This window comes from Hetaerina americana, unplaced genomic scaffold (assembly GCF_022747635.1).
Source record: "Hetaerina americana unplaced genomic scaffold, ioHetAmer1.1.p SCAF_1, whole genome shotgun sequence".
NCBI classification, from domain to species: Eukaryota; Metazoa; Arthropoda; class Insecta; order Odonata; family Calopterygidae; genus Hetaerina; species Hetaerina americana.
Window position 1 is genome coordinate 95,272,061 of NW_027286069.1, and position 19,519 is coordinate 95,291,579.

At 36.9% G+C, this 19,519-nt stretch overlaps 1 protein-coding gene across 1 annotated transcript in view; it reads right to left on the minus strand.

Moving 5' to 3' along the window:
- Nucleotides 1-19,519, minus strand: part of LOC139691944 (dentin sialophosphoprotein-like) — a 105,603-nt gene that overhangs the window by 30,324 nt on the left and 55,760 nt on the right. Inside the window, exons 10-11 of the mRNA XM_071589941.1 lie at nucleotides 13,404-13,598; nucleotides 13,047-13,133 (exon numbers count right to left, since the gene is read on the minus strand). Coding sequence (XP_071446042.1) covers nucleotides 13,047-13,133; nucleotides 13,404-13,598 — 282 coding nt within the window. The remainder of the gene's footprint in view (nucleotides 1-13,046; nucleotides 13,134-13,403; nucleotides 13,599-19,519) is intronic.

The following is a 19,519-nucleotide window of genomic DNA, read 5'->3' on the forward strand; positions in this document are numbered from 1 at the left end:
TTTGCACCCAATTTTTTCTTCAAAATTGAAAATACTATACTCACCTCGTGATACGCCTGTGGCCTCAACTATTTCGCGTACCTTGATTCGTCGATTATACAAAACCATATCGTGAATTTTGTCAATAATTTCAGAGGAATTCATTGAAGACCCAAACGATGTTTATCATTTGCGGATGTACGGCTATGGTTATACTAATTTGCCCAATTGTAAACATTAGCAAATACAGGAGCAGATGTGCCATAAACTTCATCAAACTCGGCTTTGATCTATTTTTTTGTCAAGCCTTTTAAATAGAAGTGTTTAATCACCGTACGAAGCTCATTTTTTCCATTTTTGTAAATGAACGAAAGTTGGTTCCTTCATTCTACTATGAAAATGAAACTGCGTGGTGGATAAAGCAGAAAATTTAACACCAGTCTAGAAGTGAGAGGTGAGGCTTACTAATAGCAAACCTTTTCCGATTCTGTGTGCACCTTTTTTTAAATTTTCTATGAAATTATCGAACGACGCACGTTCTATTTAGTATTTCCACTTTTAATAATTTAGAAATAATTGATTAGATTATTTTTACCGTTTGTGAATACAAAATTGTTTTTGTCACGAGTTGGAATCAGAAATATTTGCATGTTCTTAATTTATTACTTGATATATTTCTTTGATCACACTATTCTTTCATATCACAATGGCACTGCTTATTGACAAACTGTTGAACTCATCAATAATGAGTAAAAGAAAATATTTGTTAAAAAATATTTATTTGTTTTAGAATTTATGTCAATAAAATAGAATGTGTTTTGATCGCGTGGAGACTTTATGATTCAATGTTTTTTAGCAAGGGTATTTTTTTCTATTAGAGCAAACTTTGGCACGTGACCTTTTTTCATAAATATATATTTTCATGTTACATTTGGAAAATATTTACCCCTGGTAAGTTTGATTTGCATGAGGTGGGGATTGGCAAGAAAGGTCTAGTTGTGAGTACAAAACATTATATTTCTTTGTCAATTCGTATATTTGTTATGTGTTGCTGTATGTTATTTAGCCACTCCAGATGATTATATATCCTCACTCTCTAAATTATTTACTATCTTGTTCATAGTATTAAAAAGTAATTATGTGAAATATGTCATTCAAACAACATTTTCAGTACATTTAGTAAAAATAAGATATCGATATTTAAAGGTTTGTTCCAATAACCCGCTTTCCCAGCATTCTTTACCCTATTACCATCTTCAAAATTCCGTTGCCTTTCTGCATCCCTTGCATCCACTCTCCCTGCCCTCTTCAAAATTCCCCCAACAGCTGACTCCCTTCCACTACCATGCCTGAATCATCATTACTGGTTTTTTATTTCCTCTGTCCTTCTCTATCTTCAGTAAGACGACGGAGACAAATATAAATTTCAGTTTGTCGGTTGGCAAACAAAATTGACCAATTTTGTTTGTGGTAATGACATATTGGCTTACCAGTTCCCTGCATAAAGCCTGCCGTAGGGCGTAGTAGATATATTTTACTAAGACATCTGACGCGAAGTTCATTTTCACTTGTTGGACCTCCTTCACTAAAGGAGCTGGAGAACGTATTCTGGGGTTGATTTGATGTAGCCCCCCTTACATACGAGATCTGTTCAAAAGGTATCACGATTTTTGTGTTTTTTTAAAATTATTTATTTATTCATGAATATCTATTTTGTCCCCTTCAAAGTAATATCAATTAGATATTATACTTCTGCCAACGTTTTTTCCAATCGTCGAAGCACATCAAAAAATAATTTTTTGTTATCTTGTTAGCTCCTCCTTCGATTCATCTTTATCTCATCAATCGTAGCGTAGCGTCGTCCTTTCATGGGCCTCTTCAGTTTCAGGATCAAGGAAAAGTCACTGGGGGTCAGATCTGAAGAATAGGGTGGCTGAAGTATCATTAGTGTGTTGTTTTTGGCCAAATATTCGCGCACAAGTAACGATGTGTGAGCAGGGGCGTTGTCATGGTGCAAAAGCCAATTTTTGTTCTTCCACAAATCCAGGCGTTTGTGGCGGATTGCATCTCGCAAATTGCGCATAACTTGCAGGTAATATTCCTCATCTACCGTTCCACCCTGTGATAAGAACTGATGATGCACCACGTCCCTGCAATCGAAGAAAACTGTAAGCAAAACTATCACATTCGACCAAACTTGGCGGGCTTTTTTCGGTCTTGGCTCGTGGGACGAATTTCGCGGCGACCCGTGTAATGCCCAAACCATTGGTAAAAATCGAATAGCACGAGCCAATCTAGCCAATGTTTAGGTCCTCAGCAACTTCTCTAACGGTGATTTGACGATTGGTCAGTACTATTTTCTTCACTTCATCAATGTTTTCGTCTGTTGTTGACGTGCTCGGGCGTCCGGCACGCTCTTCGTCGTTCGCATCTTCTCGGCCCCATGAAAACATTTTTTACCACCAATAAACGTTGCTTCGGTCTAAGGTAGTTTCTCCATATGCCATAGTCAACATTCGGAATGCATCCTTGCACTTAATTTCGTTTTTCAGACAAAGTTTGATACAGATTCTTTGATCAATTTTTTAGAACAGGCAAAAATCGAAGACAAGCCAAAACACACCCAAACAAAACAGCAGTCAACAATTAACTGAACATTCAAAATGGCCGTCTTTTAGGCATAAGTGAGAGACATAAGTAACAACATAACGACGAAAAAAATCGAAAATCAAACATACGTAACCCGCGAAAATTCAAAATTCGCGATACTTTTTAAACAGACCTCGTACAACTATCCTTCTCATTTACCCATCTTTCCCGACCACTTTTCAACGCGCACGCACCCATGAAGTTGTTTCTTTGTCGGGTACACGACTTCATTGAAGTTAAAATTTTCAAAATATATAGTATGTCGAGTTAATTTCCAAAATATTTTAGAAAATATCAATCATGGTAAACTATCCTGACGTTCAGAAGCTGAGGGTATCCAGGGGCGTGCCTGAGAAATAAACCCAGGGCCTGTGGTCAGTATTACAAAGCTCTATCCCCTGGTCTACCACGCCCCCACAGTAAACATAACAAAAGATAATGCATCAAAAGCAAATATGGAATTTAATTTTTAGGTGGTAGTTCAATTACTTAAACTACTTATCATGACTGAGATGTCAAATTTCGCTACACCTCAAGTACAATGATGCCCTCTCAAATAATTAAATTCATCTGAGTACACCTCCTACAAATACCATTTGCAGAACATTCCTATAGATATGATAGACAAGGAACAAACTAAGCAAAGAGATTACGAATATACAAGTATGCATGCAAATAGCTTCAGGTAGACAGCAAGCACTGCTGTACTCTAATAAAAATACCTTCTAATTTACCTTTCAAGCTCCTGTGTATGTGATCAAATAATTATTATATTTCAGTTGCATTTTTGAACCATATTTAAGTTCCCGTATTCGAAAAATCACACAGCTCCGATGATACTGGGAGTGCTAATAGGCATGAGAACTGAGCCCGCGCCCACTGTTAAAGTAGTCTCTACCCTTAGACCACCACGTCGCTTAAATGAATATATTTCTTCGAAATTAAACACAATCATCCAATGTTGTACTAACAATCACTGTGCGTGATTGAAACACGTACAATTATAAATAATATATACATATAAATGCGTATTGAAATTACAGTGAAATACATATCATATAATCAGGATAATAATTCTCTCGACCTGCTTCCCCTTCCGACTTCTCTCTAATACTTGAATTGAGGTAATCTATCACTTAAGGTAGTTTTTTGATGTACAAAATTACCAAAAAAATATTTTGTGACTCCAATCAAAAGACAACTTAACATCCTACTCTGGAACAAGTCCCTCTTTATATCTGTGTTCTTATTTCCTCCCTTCATCCCGTTCAACATTCCTATCCTGTCCCTGCCCCTTACTTGTTTTCCTAACATTTTCCCTTCTATTACAGTCTTCAACATCCAATTGTTCATCAATATGCTTTTCATCCATTTTTCCTGCCTCCTCCTTATGATTTCTCCTAGCAATATCCTCTCCTCGCCAACCATACCTAGTACTTCCTCATTTGTTTTCTTTACGGTCAATTTCACCTTCTCCATCCTTCTACTCATTCACATTTCATAGTCTTCAACCTACATCTATCATCCTGCTGCAATGACCACGTTTCCGCGACGTTCTTAACTCTCCATAGCTCCATATCAAAGTTTTCATGAGTCTTTTCTTAGCATTCTTACTCGACGTCCCTGTTATCAACTCCCTCCTCCTTGTGGAATCCTCCCTCCCTAGTGTAATTCTTCGTCTTACATCCATACTACTTTGACCATTTTGGTCCAAAACACTTCCGAGATAAGTAAACTGCTCTAGTTTTTGCCCTCCTATTTTAATGTAAAGTTTAGCATTTTTTCTGGAAAATCGCATAACCTCTGTTTTATTAATATATATTCTCATTCCATGCTTGTAAATTGCACTAAATTTTCAATTCACGCAACAATGCTTGCAACCCTTTGGCTGACTGACACACTAGAGCTTGTTCATCAGCAAACCTATCTGATTTTACAAATCTCCTGCAGACTTTCATTCCTATCTCCAGTTCTTCCCATGCCTCATTAATCGTTTCTTCCTCATATGCGTTAAACAATATCGGTGGTAATGGACAAACTTGCCATAACTCATATCTGGACTCTTGGTTTCCCATTCCCACCTGAGCAGTCAGAGGTGTGCACAGGTGGCGGATTAGCTTCTGCTCCCCAATCTATTTCTATTTTGTACAATATACTCTTTAGTTTTTCGCAATCCACTCTTTCAAAAGCCTTTTCAAAATCTGCGAAATAGGCTAATACGTCCTGATTCAATTATGTATTCCTCGGGATTAGTAAACTCAGTATTACAATGACATCATGAGTGCCTCTCTCCTTCCTGAACCCAAGCTGATCATCCCCTAAGTAATCATTTGCCCTACTCTCCATTCTCTGTTGATGATCCTAAGAACCACTTTCGGTGCATGGGAACTCAATCTTACTCTTCTGCAGTCCTAACATGATGTAACCTTTACCATTTTTGGAAAAGAAACTAATACTGATTTTGAAAGATCTCCCGGCTAAATGTGTCTAAAAATGAAAAGGTGATATAGAGTTTTGAAGAAGCACGATTTCTAGAACTTCAACTATTAATTATTCCAGACTTTTATTCAAGAAAGTGAAGGTATGCCTATGGCTTCCAGGATATTAACAACAAAATAGATACTGCATGTTATCTCTGAGGAGAATTTACTGTCAATCACATCCATTATGTGAGGCTTACGAATCCCCATTATTAACACATTCCCAGTTTTCCACGATAGAACTCAGCTCTTTTCCCTCATTCCTGATTTTTTCTACAGTGTATTAAAACGCCATCCTTGTCATTCCAGATAATGCTTCTATATTCCATTTGATAACCCACCACCCCTAACTTATCCTTTTGAAACGAACGCTACACTTCGTAACAACTAATTTGTAATCAGTCTGCCTCCCCTCTCGGAAAGCTGTACGAACTGATCAAACTGTTCCTAAGCCTATGCCTAAACAGAATATAATCTAACTGGTACCTTTATGAATCACCTGGCATTTCCCATGTATACCTATGCCTTTTCGGTGTCTAAACCAAGTGTTGGTGATGATTAGCCCCTGTCTCCTATAGAACTCTATTGCTTTCTTCCCGCGGTAATTCCTTGTGCCTAAACCGTAATCCCCCACCTCATCACTATCTCTTTTTTCGCTTATCATTGCATTCCAATCCAAATCACTATCAAGTATTTCCCTGCAGGAAAACACGTGATTATTTCCTCTAACTAATATTTTACCTTACCGACTTCTTCCTCCTTATGACTGCTTGGTGGCATGTATACTTGAGCAATGACCGAGGTCGTCTGTTCAGCCTATCTCTACTAGTAATATTTTATCCTTTGCTTACTCTATGTTGACTACGCCTCTCCCTACCTTTTTATTCAATAATATGGCAAGCCCTCGTTGGCTCTCGTCCCCTCCGCAGTATATTTATTTAAAATTATCCCTTCAGTAATCCCCGCTATTATTCCATCTCATTTTGCATAAAGCTAAAATATCTATTTTCCCCTTTCCATCTCTCGCTTAATATTCTCTAATTTTTCTTTCCGTAATATTGTCCTAACATTCCGCAGTGTATTTATTTATAATTATCCCTACATCAATCCCCGCTATCCATCCATCATTCCACATCTCGCATCGGGCCAAATTATCTATATTTCCTTTTTCCATCCCTCGCAATTTATTCTCAAAACTTTTCTGTTCTCAACAATGTCTTAACATTCTAAGTTCCTATTCTAGCTGATTCGGTCTTCTTCTACGTCTTCTGTGTTGCTGCTGGCGGTTTTGCTTTGCGAGGGTTTCGTGAGATAACGACCGCGGAAACCTTCACCTTCCCACTGCCCGGCACGACACACGGCCGATTGGGCCGAATCCCGTGGATAAAATGACTCATTTTCTCTATGCTATCCATCATGAAAATCTTGGGATTAATGATTGAGGTGATTTCCCGTTACCTTCACCGCGGAAACCCACCCTCTCAATTTGCACCACATATTCCCTGGCCTAGAATCTCTGCGATTAGTCCTAGAAGACCTCTCCCCTATCCTCAAAAACCATAATTCCTCCGCCAACCTTTTTCCCAAATATCCCTCTGTAACTTTCAAATACCCAGTCAACTTATGAGATCTTCTGAAATCAACCAATCCACTCCTTAGATCCCGGCCCTGTCCCAAAACCACTCCCTTTCCCTGCAACAAACCTAGATGCAAAACATGTCCTATTTTCAAAACCAGGATCCCATCCCTATCCCACCCGCTTTTTAACTCTCTCCCACCAATTCCCTACTCTTCATGCACCTCCAGCGTTTGTAGTTTGCCTTCTGAAGTGCCAACTTTGCCCTGCCTTTTTATATTGGACAGTGTGCCACCCCCCTCAAAATTAGAATTATTAACCAACGGGCCTCATGCAAGAATTCTTCCCTGACCGTTATGCTTCCAATCCCCAAACACCCCTCCGAATACAATAATCTCTCTGATAGATGCTATAGTGTATCCATCTTAGCACCCATCCAACCCTCTGACCCTCCACTGAATCTCAAAACAATAGAGCAAGCTTTCATATGGCTTCTCGATTCCTGGAATTGCCCAGATATCAATATTAGGCGTTAATTACCCTGATCTGCTCATATTTTCACACACATTTTATCCTCACTCCACCGACATCACCTTCCATATCGTCCCCACCCTTTTAAAAATCCCCCTCCTAACTCTTCCCCTGCCAACTCATCCCCTCGCAAACCTCTCCCCCTTTTCCCCTTCCATCCATCGTTTCCGGCCCCGTATTTTCCTCAGTTCTGTCCTTCTCTTCCTTTAGAAAGGTGGCTTGGACCACTGAAAATTTGTAGCCAAGTGAGTTTGTTTTCTTTTTTGTGTGTTTCTGTGTTGCATTGAAATGCACAGTAGCAGATGACTCCGTTAAAAGTCACTGTTATGGCATCTCCCGCAGTTTCTTGGGAATTTTTCAATGGTACAAACAGCCTAAGTTTTTAAAAGTTGACTTTAACCTCGTGGACTGTGGCGTGTCGCACACGACTACAAATGCCTGTGACATTGTATTCAAGGTATTTCGTCACAGCATCTTATTCCTCTAGAGCCCCCAAAATTTCAGATTTTAAGAGGACGCCTAGATAGCTTAACTTGATAAAGCACTCGACCGGGCATTGAGGGATTCGGATTCGAATCCCGGTCAAGGCGAATGATTTTTACACTCTGAAATTGTTGAAACTTGAAAAAATTGCTCGGTGGTCAAAGATTTCCCAACCGTGACAGTGATGTCGGCGGTTAATGGCTATTTTAAGGAGCAAGACAGTTCTTATTATAAAAAGGGCATCGAACTTATTGAACATCGCTGGGAAAAGTGCATAGAGTACAAAAGATATTATTTAGAAAAATAAACACATTTTTTTCCAAAATTTTTGTTTTTTCTTTGTTTGGTCGGGCACTTCTGGGATCACCCTCGTAGAAGTAGGTATCCTCGGAAAATGCCTTGGGGCTCTGAGAGTCATCATCATGTTGTTCTTATAATTTGGCTATGTTGACCTGAACTAATTGTTGTAAGATTTCCTTCTAAAACTGAATGTCATCTTGATTAAGGTCACATTCATGATCGGGGAATCGAGATGATGCGGTAGCTAACGTACTGGCTTCCCTCCTGCGTTAGAATCCTGGAGACGGCAGATATTTTTCAGCGGTATTCTGAGTTCTGCTTGAGGTGCTTTGTGGAGAGCACTTTGAGTGAGTACGCTGTCCGTCGGATGGAACGTTCAACTGCGGACACCTTGGCGCCTTTCGTTAAGAATAGGCTAATACCAACACCGGATTGATCTCCACCCTTTATCCTTACCCATCCATCCCCAATGGCGCTAATGGCCTTGGGTGTCGGTTGCCTCCCCGAAAAAATACTACTGGCATTCATAATTTATCTTTTCCTCATTTTTTACCTTGTATGCACGTAGATCGAGTATCGCTCAAATTTTATTAAATAAATATTGAGCTGCTCAATGCTGAAGAATATGGAAAATTCAGGTTTTCATACGATGATGTTTAGGATGCCATCTAAACTCCCTTCTTTTCACTCGCATAACCATATTCTCCCGATCGCCTGCCGTAGCTGGCTTACCTACGCAGGAGATGAGGGCTGAAGGATCTCAGGTTTTCCCGGCGTATGGTATTCAAGAAGTTCTCTCGGGTTTCCCACCGGGTCAGGTTGCAGTACACCGACGTTTCGAAGGCTAACTCTGCCATCGTCTTCAGGGTGAAGTCACTTCACCCTGAAGACGATGGCAGAGTTAGCCTTCGAAACGTCGGTGTACTGCAACCTGACCCGGTGGGAAACCCGAGAGAACTTCTTGAGATGAGGGCTGTTTAGTGGGGGGAGGAGCCTCGGGATCAGCTGGAGACCACTATTGGTGTTTATTTAGTGTTTTATTTTAGTATTTATTTAGTTTTAGCTTGTGTGTTTCCGCTCATAAATATGTAATCAGTTTGGAAATTGTCTAGAGACCTGGGTAATTTCCTCATTAACTTCCAAATGCATTCCTATAATGCTCTCCACTGATAAATCGATTATTTTGGTGAGTCTCAAAGACTGCGGAAAGTCTATCTGACTGTAAAATTATGATTCCTGTCTTAAGTATTCCACATTTCCCGATTCAGTAGGCTGCATTCCGTAAAAGTCTTATTTAAATCACACTATTAGGCTAGATATATTCAAGCTCTGTTAATGCAACAAATTAAATGGACTATGTTCTTTCTTTCAATTTTTCCACATTTTCTTAAAAGTAGTGTGAAGTACAAAATGATTGTCATCATAAGAGACTTGCTTATTTTCAACGTCAAGCTACATTTGGCGTTAGCAGTGGAGATTCTTTACATATTACAAAGTATTACCGAAGACATAAAGATGTTTAAATCCTTTGTTGGGCTCCCGATCACGATATGGGATTCGCTTCAACGGAAGAATGTGTTTGCATATTTATTAGATATCGTTTCTTTAAAGAATTGTCTTTATATTTACGATGATTATAGATTTTGTGTAATAGGAGTATATCACACCTGTGTGACATTATTTTCAATGTGAAACATAAGCTTTGTAGTTCTTACTGTAATTTTAACGGGTGTTCGATGAAGTTCAGCTGACGTTCGAGCATTATATCACATGGATGAAGGTAAATCATGAAATATAATAAGCTCAGTTCTAAATATAGCTTCAGAATTGTAAAACTTTTTTTGATATTACTCTTTTAAATGCCCTCGTATGCTTTACTTTACTATCAATATGAAATATTAAAATTGGTTCTTTTGAAAACTTACATTTTCCGTCGTAATCAACTGAGTCGCGAAATTTTTGTCTTTATTTTGAAATGAAACATTTTAAATCCGCATTCAATAAGAATTTACAATATAGAAAAGTGAGTAAATATTGTGAATAATCAACTTCACGGATGAAAATACATAGAAGTTAGTCCGCAGGAATTCATTCATTGTACATATGGCTAATAATTGAAATTCAATGATGCCTTTCATGTTTATACAGTGATTAAGGAAAAGACGGAAGATTTTCTTTAATCAAATTGTGACAGAGCTACCATTTTGGTTCATTGCAAATGCTACTACCTGGGGATAGAGAGTGGGGAAGAATATATGAAAGGCATTTTTTGGTGCTAGAAAAACTGAGGTATTGATGCAATTTTGAATGAAATAGTTATTTCATTATGGCCTTCCGAGTTTAGGATTATTAATTAGGTAACTTCGTTATATATTTAGGTTTATTGGTTACGCGAAATTTCAAACATACAAGAAATTTGCTTTTATCAGTCATTTAGCAATATAAAACATTCAATCATAAGGTTTAGAATTTGGCTATTGAATAATTTAACATATATGATAGATAGAATAACGAAAAGTAAATATATAAATTTTTCACATGAGGAATTCATATTGAAGATTTTTGAGCAATTGATCGAATCCGTTTTCTGCATAAGGTACCATACAGTTAAAATAATACCAAAAATGGCTTTCAGTGTTTATTTAAAAACAAGCTACTTCTTTAATTACATGGTTCAGCTCATGGTAATTAAGAAATATTAATGAAGCACAAAATAGGGAAAATACATGGATAAATCATCCAATAACTATTATTGAATAGCACCTTCTTCGGCATTGAAAACTGGCATATTACATGTTAAGTTCAGAGCATTGTTGATAGGTTTTACAAGATCCCATAGGGTAACCAGGAGGTCGTTCATTTGCACAGGTTCCCCTTTGGAGGGTGGCTGATCTTCTGAACTAGCTGGTGAATCGTTATTGGGTTGCTCAGGTATGGGAGAGATATCGGTGGGTGTGTCGGGAATACCGTCTTCCGGTGCACCTGATGTTGGAATGAATAATAAAAAAATATTATGTTTCTAACGGGAGCAATTGATGAATGAATTCTTTACATCACAAAAAAATGATTAGTAACGAATATATTCTTTTCTTTAAAATATTATGAATGAACAAAACTCCAAGACTATATTTTTACCAGTTCCAAATTATGAAATAATATTTCTCCGTCTTTGAGAAATATAAAAGCAGGAATGTATGCTTTTTTCGTGGATTAAACGATTTCTTTCTCAAAGTCGCATTCATGGAAAACAAACATCAAATATTGAAATTTTAATATAGCAACCAAAAAAATAGAGTTAAATATATCGATGATTGAATTATAGCATTTTTTATGTAATTTAAAAGTCAAAATAAGGAACGTTGAATATTCCTTCCTCAAAAAATTTATTTTGATCTTGTGTGTGTCGCAAATCTTGATTTACTTTAAATATGAAAAATGTATTTGCAAACGTATACTCACATCACCGAAGTAAAATTGAAATTAGCTATTTCACAAAAATATTGTTACTAATTCATTTAAAATGATAAATTAACAGCGCTATGACGAACCGTGATTTTGGTATAAAAATCTGTGACTTAAAGTTATTTTACAAATAAATTACATAATTGTATATAATGGGAATGAGGAACTCAATTGACTTCAACATGAAAAAATGATATGATATCATTATCAAGGATATGTGTAGCTTTTACCATTTATTTTTTTACCTCTATTCATTTACCTTTAATTCATTTTAGCAAAATTTAATATAAAAACAACTATTTCTTCTCTCGCTATGCCAATTTTTTTCATTTCTTATTTTGGTGATTTCCATACATATATATATAAACATATGTATTAATTTATTTATTTTAAGTAATCTACCGGTTAAGGCAGGTTTCAGATGGAAACAACTACCAAATTTTTTGGTTCCAAATAAAACACAATTCAGCAACCTACTCTACATCAGGTCCCTTTTTATCTCTAAGCACTTCCTTCCTCCCATCATCCCGTCCAACATCCCTCACCTGTTCCCACCCTTTTCTCGTTTGCCTAAAATTATATAAATCAATAAATAAATATAAATAAATCTTTGTATTCACACACACACACATACATATATATATATATATATATATATATATATACATACATACTTACACACAGCGCAGTGATCAAACCAAATGTCATATGTATATATATATATATATATATATATATATATATATATATATATATATATGGGTAAAGGTAGTCCAGGGGTACAGTATTAGACTACTGATCTATATACGGTTCAATTCCCGAGCAAACCTCCCTGGGCACCCTTGGTTCCACACAAGCTGTGTGATTTTTCTGGTGCCAGATTTTCACTGTTCCTGAGAAACTATAACCAGCACATTATATATATATATATATATATATATATATATATATATATATATATATATACACACATTCAAACACGAAATCCCGCCAAACGGCGAATAAATACTCATATATACAGAAACATATATAAGGAAAAGGGATAGGAACACGTATAAAGGACGAACACAATAGAGGTGGGGAAGGCGGAATCGAACGGATCACAAGAGTAAAAATATTTCCTCAACCGGGACTCGAACACCGGATCTTTCCACTTGCCGGGTGGATGCTCTTAACCACTTGAGCTATCGAGGATATGTAATTTACCCTGAGATCCGTGGGTCTTATATGTCGCCAAGCGCCCCGATTCTTTAGCCAAGAGATGGCGTCAGGGGGCTGTTTCACCCACCAAAGGAGAAATAGACAATACACAAGAGGAAAGGAAAGTGGTTAGAATTCATACAACATCATACAGGAAAAGAACAGTGCGTTTCGTGGCACGCATAGCCAGAAGAAAGAGATGAGCCACACCTACAATAGTCATTGAAAATTAATTTTATTTATGTGCATTCTTATTTTTCATTAAATATCATCATTAAATAATTTCACATTATGCATGTTAATTGAAATACCCATCCGTCTTTGAGAAATATATAAAGCTGAGTTTCATGGAATATAAATTTCACAAAATAGCCGTTCCTACATACCATCACCATTTTTACTGGCATCCCCGTAATCTGAGCCTGCTGGAATCTCTGGGGTAGGCTCGGGTGCATTCGATGGTACAGGTGTTTCTGCAATAGTCATTGTTAATAAATTGAATTGAACAATGTATTACAATATTTCGTCTATTCAGCTATATCTAATAACGAAATGTTTTACCCTAACCTCATGACGTAATATTCGTAATTCGTTAATTTTATTTAATATCTTGTCAAATTTTTCGAATTTCTTCGGACTAAGTCATCTTCAATTCGAACGTGCTATTTACATAGTAGAAGCAAAATGTTCCATTTTGTTCCTAAACGATTTCTACTAGTCCTTGAAAGACGGTATCCCCTTACCGTTGTCGGAACCTCCTGGAAATAATGTTGTTTGGCTTGGTTTCTCTTGAGTCACATCAATACCACTTGGATTTAAAGTGGGGAATAAAGGTGTCCAAAACTCCGCGTGAGGAGTGGTTGGCTCTTGCAAATTGATTGGACCCTCTGTATTACTTGGCGAGCCCGCTTCTTTGGCAGAATCATCCTGTATCTCACCTGAATTAATTATAAGGATGTGAACGTTTGTTTATTATTTATACTCTTTGGAGTTATTTATTCACCTAGATATTTATTTTTCAAATTCTCTTCAGTGACTTTATGTGCTATTAGGTTTTTAATTTCCTATGCTAACAGGATTTAAATAATAAAACATTTCCTGGATCGTCCGTTTGAGAACACTTCGCAAACGTTTTTGAAAAATTCCAGAACTCTTTTAAGACATCTCTATTACACATTGGTCTTCCTATTTTGGCATATTTTTTCAAGGTGCAAATGACTGTATGGTCAATTACACATTAATCTTATTGGATTATAAAAATGTACAGCCTGGTGTTTGCTCGATTATCTGCTAATTGTAAAAAATAAAAATGAGGTTGTTTATTTTAACAAAATATTTTTATACGTGAAACGAACGTACCTACGACCGTGAAGTATTGGAAAAACTAAATATCCAAGACCTTAAAAATGTTCCTGCAAGTTTACGGCCTTGGCTATTTCTTTTTTCCGAACTATTTCTAATCTAATTTTTAACATTTAATGGAAACAAATTTTCTGTCCTGAATTCCGTTGAGATATCAATAGATAGGTAGACAGATAAATAAAACCGGTAAATAGATACAGAAAATATTCATTTACAGATTTAAAAAAAATTGCATCTGTCTGATATAAAAGTAGTGTTTCAAGTTTAATAGTGTGAAATAATCAAAGCAAATATATTGATGCATGAGAATATAAAGATTTTTAAAATATTAAAGAGACAAATCGGTGTCTCCGCTTCCCTTAGTCTATGAAAGGCATCCTATTAAAAGTATCATTCATATATTTAACTATGCATGCAACAACAAATGCTCTTTCTCTTTCAAAAGCTTTAAATATTAAAGGCAATTGGTTCATCGTATCTTTACCCTAGGGTTTTTAGCACTGGAAAAGGTATTTCTTGGAAATACGTATTTCTTCCCAAAGGAGATTCATGTTTTCATGTTAAAAAATTATTTACTAGCCCATAAATGTAAAATAAAATGAGTAAAATTTCCCCAATGGTATGAGATTTCTTTGATTTCTTGATTCCACCTTGGAAAACGACGTACGATTTTAGACTTTCTATTTTATATGCAAAGGATAAAAGGTTTTACCAAGTTGAAATTTTTACTTTAACTCTTGACTGTTTGCGGATTCTATGCGGATTTTTTTAATAAAACAGGAAATATTCTCAATTTCACAATCTTACAGAATTCGTCTGAACAATTGTCAAAAGAAAATTTTATGACTGGGCAATTAAAGATACTTCAATTTTTCCATTGGTCTATCATGCCTGGTGTACACGTATCATTTAAGAAATTTCAGATAAAAACTTTTGAGTGTCACCAACGTCATCAAACTAAGAGGATGATTACGCTCAGGAGCAACGAAATATATCAATTTACTCTTACCTGGTAAATACACGCTACCTGCCTTTGCGCTCACAACAAGCAAGACGAGTGCAACTGGCCCGAAAACCATTTTTGCGGTTACAGCTCTCTCTTGCCCAAGAAGCTTAAGAACGGATTCTGAATTTGCTCCCAAACGGCCGCCCTTATATACACCTCTCCCTTCCATTCCCCCTTTGCCCCACCTATCTCCCTGCACTCTCATCCAGGAAGTTGTTGTTTCGTTCCGCACACGAGTATATTATCATTTGAATATACCAAATATTTGCCTCGTACTTCAATTCCAAGATAATTATAATACTTTAGTCATCTTGAGCAGTCATATACTCACATCATCGTTTAACCAAAACATATAAAATTAGAACCCAATGACAAGCAATATTAAAAGGTCAAAAAATATACGTCATATCATTTTGTTTTGCTTGCTAAGTTTTAACTTGAAAGTCAACTGTTCCTGTTTCGATATACGTTGGAATTTCTTGTCGTATGAAGGAAGCGACCGAGTGTAAATGATAAATATTGACGTTTATGCATCGCACGCTCCTGTGTTACAGCATTTAATTCAAGCATACACCCACTTTGTTTTACTTTGATGTTGTTATGTGAAACATGCATGTTTCCCACGCAAGTGATCAGTGGGTACGCATCGCAATACTTAGGGCATGAAAATTTGTTCCGCTATTCCAATACTACACTCAAAAAATATTTACATACATATATTCTAGTATTTTATATATTCTAGTATATTCTAGTATTTAATTCAAGCATACACTCACTTTGTTTTACTTTGATGTTGTTATGTGACTAATTCCTGTTGTCCACTCAAGTTTAAATTAGGTACCCATGGTATCACACAGAGTACTTCTTATGTGAAAACTTGTCTTAGCATTCATAACACTTAATCATTAAATTATCATAAGCATTCCAGCGTCCTTACTAAGTAAATATTGTGAGGATGTATTGACAAAGTTGTATTTGTTAGTGCTAAATAACTTCAATTTAAATATGTTATAATTACTATTAAGTAATTCGAAACGGAAAATATTCCGTAACGTCAATTTTATTTTCAAAATTCGTTGTAGTCATGGCCTTTCTTTTTTTCCTCAAACGTACATGTTTTATTATAACCCTGACGTTCTAATTCTTAATATAGAGATTTTTTGGTAATTTACCATGTGTAATGAAGACAAAGATTGGTTCATTGTAACCTTCCATTCTTGTCAATTTAAGTCTTAAATACCTCACCCCCGATAGATTTTCTGTTTTACGTCCTTTATAATTTTTCCTATGAACTTTTCTCCTAATCCTCTTTGCGAGATCTCCCTTCATTTATCCCTTATATTATCTTCCTAACCAATCTTCTGTGCCTGCAATCCATCTAGTTCTTTCTTGCTCAAAAAGTTCTCCATCATCTGTTCATCTTCTATATAATTTATCTATCTCGCTTCATCTGTCCATTCAATCTTTAGTATCCTCCTCCAAGGTTATATTTCAAAGAATTCTATTCTTCACTGGTACACTATTTCAATGGTCTAGTTTAGAAAGGTTCCACTGGCTCTATTTCAACTCCTCCAATTATGATGCCTGCCTACAGCTTGTCTCTTACATGGAAATTGATTTTAGCTTTCTTCTCTTTATTCTCTTATTATATTCCCGAAGTACTTGGTCCATAGTAACCAGAGTTGCTTGCAGGTCCTCTCGCATTTATATAACTACGAATCATTCTGTGAACCGGAGCAAATCAATTTCTTCGCCATTATACTTGACTTCTTTGATGCCCAATTCCTATACTTCATTTACTTTCCTCTTCTAGATATACTTTGAATAGTGATAGCGATAGGTTGCATCCTTTTCGAAAGCCTTTGCTCATTTTGACTTGTATTTTCCTTTGGTTTTTCATTTACATGTTTGTCACACTATTCCCGTAGAGATGATGGATTATTATTCTGGGGTTGTAATTAGTTTCAAGCGTTTCTAATTTATTGAACATCTTGTTACATTTAACATTTTCGAAGTCTTTCTCTACACCCACGAATACCATAAATGACTTATGAGTAACTCTTTTTCGGTCAGTACCCTCAAGCAGAATATCCCAAATCAGTTGGTTTTCTCTGAGCCTTTCTTTATTCTTTCCCTCTTGTCTTAAGCCATGTATCTGGGTAAGTGTGCATCCCTAGGTGTGGAATATTTTGCTCAATGTTCTGCGATCTTTGCACATATCTGTACTTCTTTTCTTCAGTATTGCAGTCATCATTCTCTTTTCGAAGTCCTCTGGTAATTTTCCACCCTTGGAGCTATCTTTGAGAATTTCATGGAGGGAATCCTTTGATTCTGAGTACCTGAATAATATCTTCGTTTATTTTGTCAACTCAGGGTGATTTTTTGTTCTCCAGGTCCTTCACGGATATGTCTATATTTACTTCTAAGTATAGCTGTGCTCCGAGATATACACATGCACATTAATAACATTCTCGTATGCATAAGTCGGACTGTACAGGCCCACGAATGAAAACAGGTAACGAATGGAAAGTCAAGATGTGCAGTGCTAGGCAGGAGAGTGACATCGATGTCCATTTCACCTGTTGCTATCAATGCATATGTCAAGAAATGACTCAAGGGAGTTCTGGTAAGAGATGGAGGGTGGAGTAAAAAGGCATTCTTCCTCTGTAGACGACTGAGCCCCTAAATGCAAAAATAATTGCAGCTATCCTGAAAATATATGCAATGAGTGCTAAAAAAGTTATAGCAACTTTAACTGTAATCCAAAGTCTGATTATTGTCTTGTTACGCAATACCATTATTCTTTTTTGCTCTAGCACACTTTGTGCAAAGGCGTGATAAATTAGAACTTTATAAAGGTTGACTTTTGTCGTTGAGAGTTACAAGTAACGCAACGCGATAATTTAGTGTTGAGAAGTTCGAAAATGATGCCACGTTAAAACAGTTGTATCGCCAGTTTTAATTTTGGAAAAAGTGAACATTAAAATACAATATTTAAACGATATTTTTCAGATTTAGATTAATTACATAGTATTTATGTCAAAAACGTTTATTTATGCTAACAATACTCTATGAAATATATCAGCATCAGCTATAAGATCCCATTTCTCAATTCAATTTATGAACGACAAATGCCTATGATACTTTCGCGGCAATCCCCCCCATGGACTACAACCTTAAAGTGGTGGAAGGGATTTTGCGTTCCGATGACCCCTAGAGCTCTGCTGGCGCAAGCAATGATAATTGCTCCTGCTAAAAAATAGGTCGAAAGTTAGCAGCCAGACAAAAGGTAGTCCGCGCAGCGTCTGATCCTCAGTGAGGCGGCTGCAAAGGCAGTTGATCCCAGTGTGGTGGCCATTGAGGAAGGCAACTGTGAACCACTTGAATAATCATTCCCAAGATTGGAATGATGGACACTACAGAGAATATGAGTCCTGACAACTACGGGGCTCGGCCCAATCAGCCATGAGTCGTGCCCGGCAGCGGGAAGGGCAAGGCTTCCGTGGTCCTCATCTCACGGAACCCTTGCAAAGAAAAACCGACAACAACAGCACAGAAGACGTAGAAGAAGTCCAAATCAGGTAGAATAGGAACTTAAAATGTTAAGACATTGTTGAGAATAGAAAAGTTCGAGAAAAAAAATGAGATATGTAAAAAATAAATACACATAATTTAGCTCTATCCGAGGTGTTATGGAAGGATAGCGGGGATTACCAGAGTGATAAAGTAGTAATATTATAAAGAAACATGCAGCGAAGGGTGCGAGAGCCAACGAGGGCTTGCCATAATATTGAAAAAAAGGTAGGAAGAATCGTTTGTCAACATAGAGTAAGCAACGGATAGAATATATAGTAAGTAGTAGAGATAAAGGCAGAAACGACGAACTTGCTCCTTGTTCAAGTATACATGCCACCAAGCAATCATAAGTAGGAAGAAGTCAATAGGGTAAAATATCAGTTAGAGGACATAATCACGTGTGTTCCCGCAGGAAAATATTTGATAGTAATGGGCAATTGGAATGTGACGGCAGGGGAAGGATGAGATGGTGATGTGGTGGGGGACTCCCGTTTAGGCACGAGAAATGACCGCGGGGATAAAGCAATTGAGTTCTGTAGGAAACAGGGGATAATCCTCACTAACAATTGGTTTACTCACTACAAAAGGCGTCGGTATGCTTGGAAAATGTCAGGTGATTCAGAAAGGTATCATTAAGATTATATTCTGATTAGGCATAGATTTCGGAACAGTGTGATCAATTCGCACAGCTTCCCGGGAGGGGATGCGGACTATGGTCACAATTTAGTCATTGAGTGTGGTGTCCCATTCAAAAAGATAAGGCAGGGAAGGCTGATTCAGAAATGGAAGGTAGAAGTATGAACTGGATTGGCCAGAAAGGAGTATAGGCAGGCTGTCGGGAAAATCATTAGTGAGGGTAAGGAGTTGACTACCATCGAAAAAAATTGACAATATGTAGAAAAGGGATATTGAAAG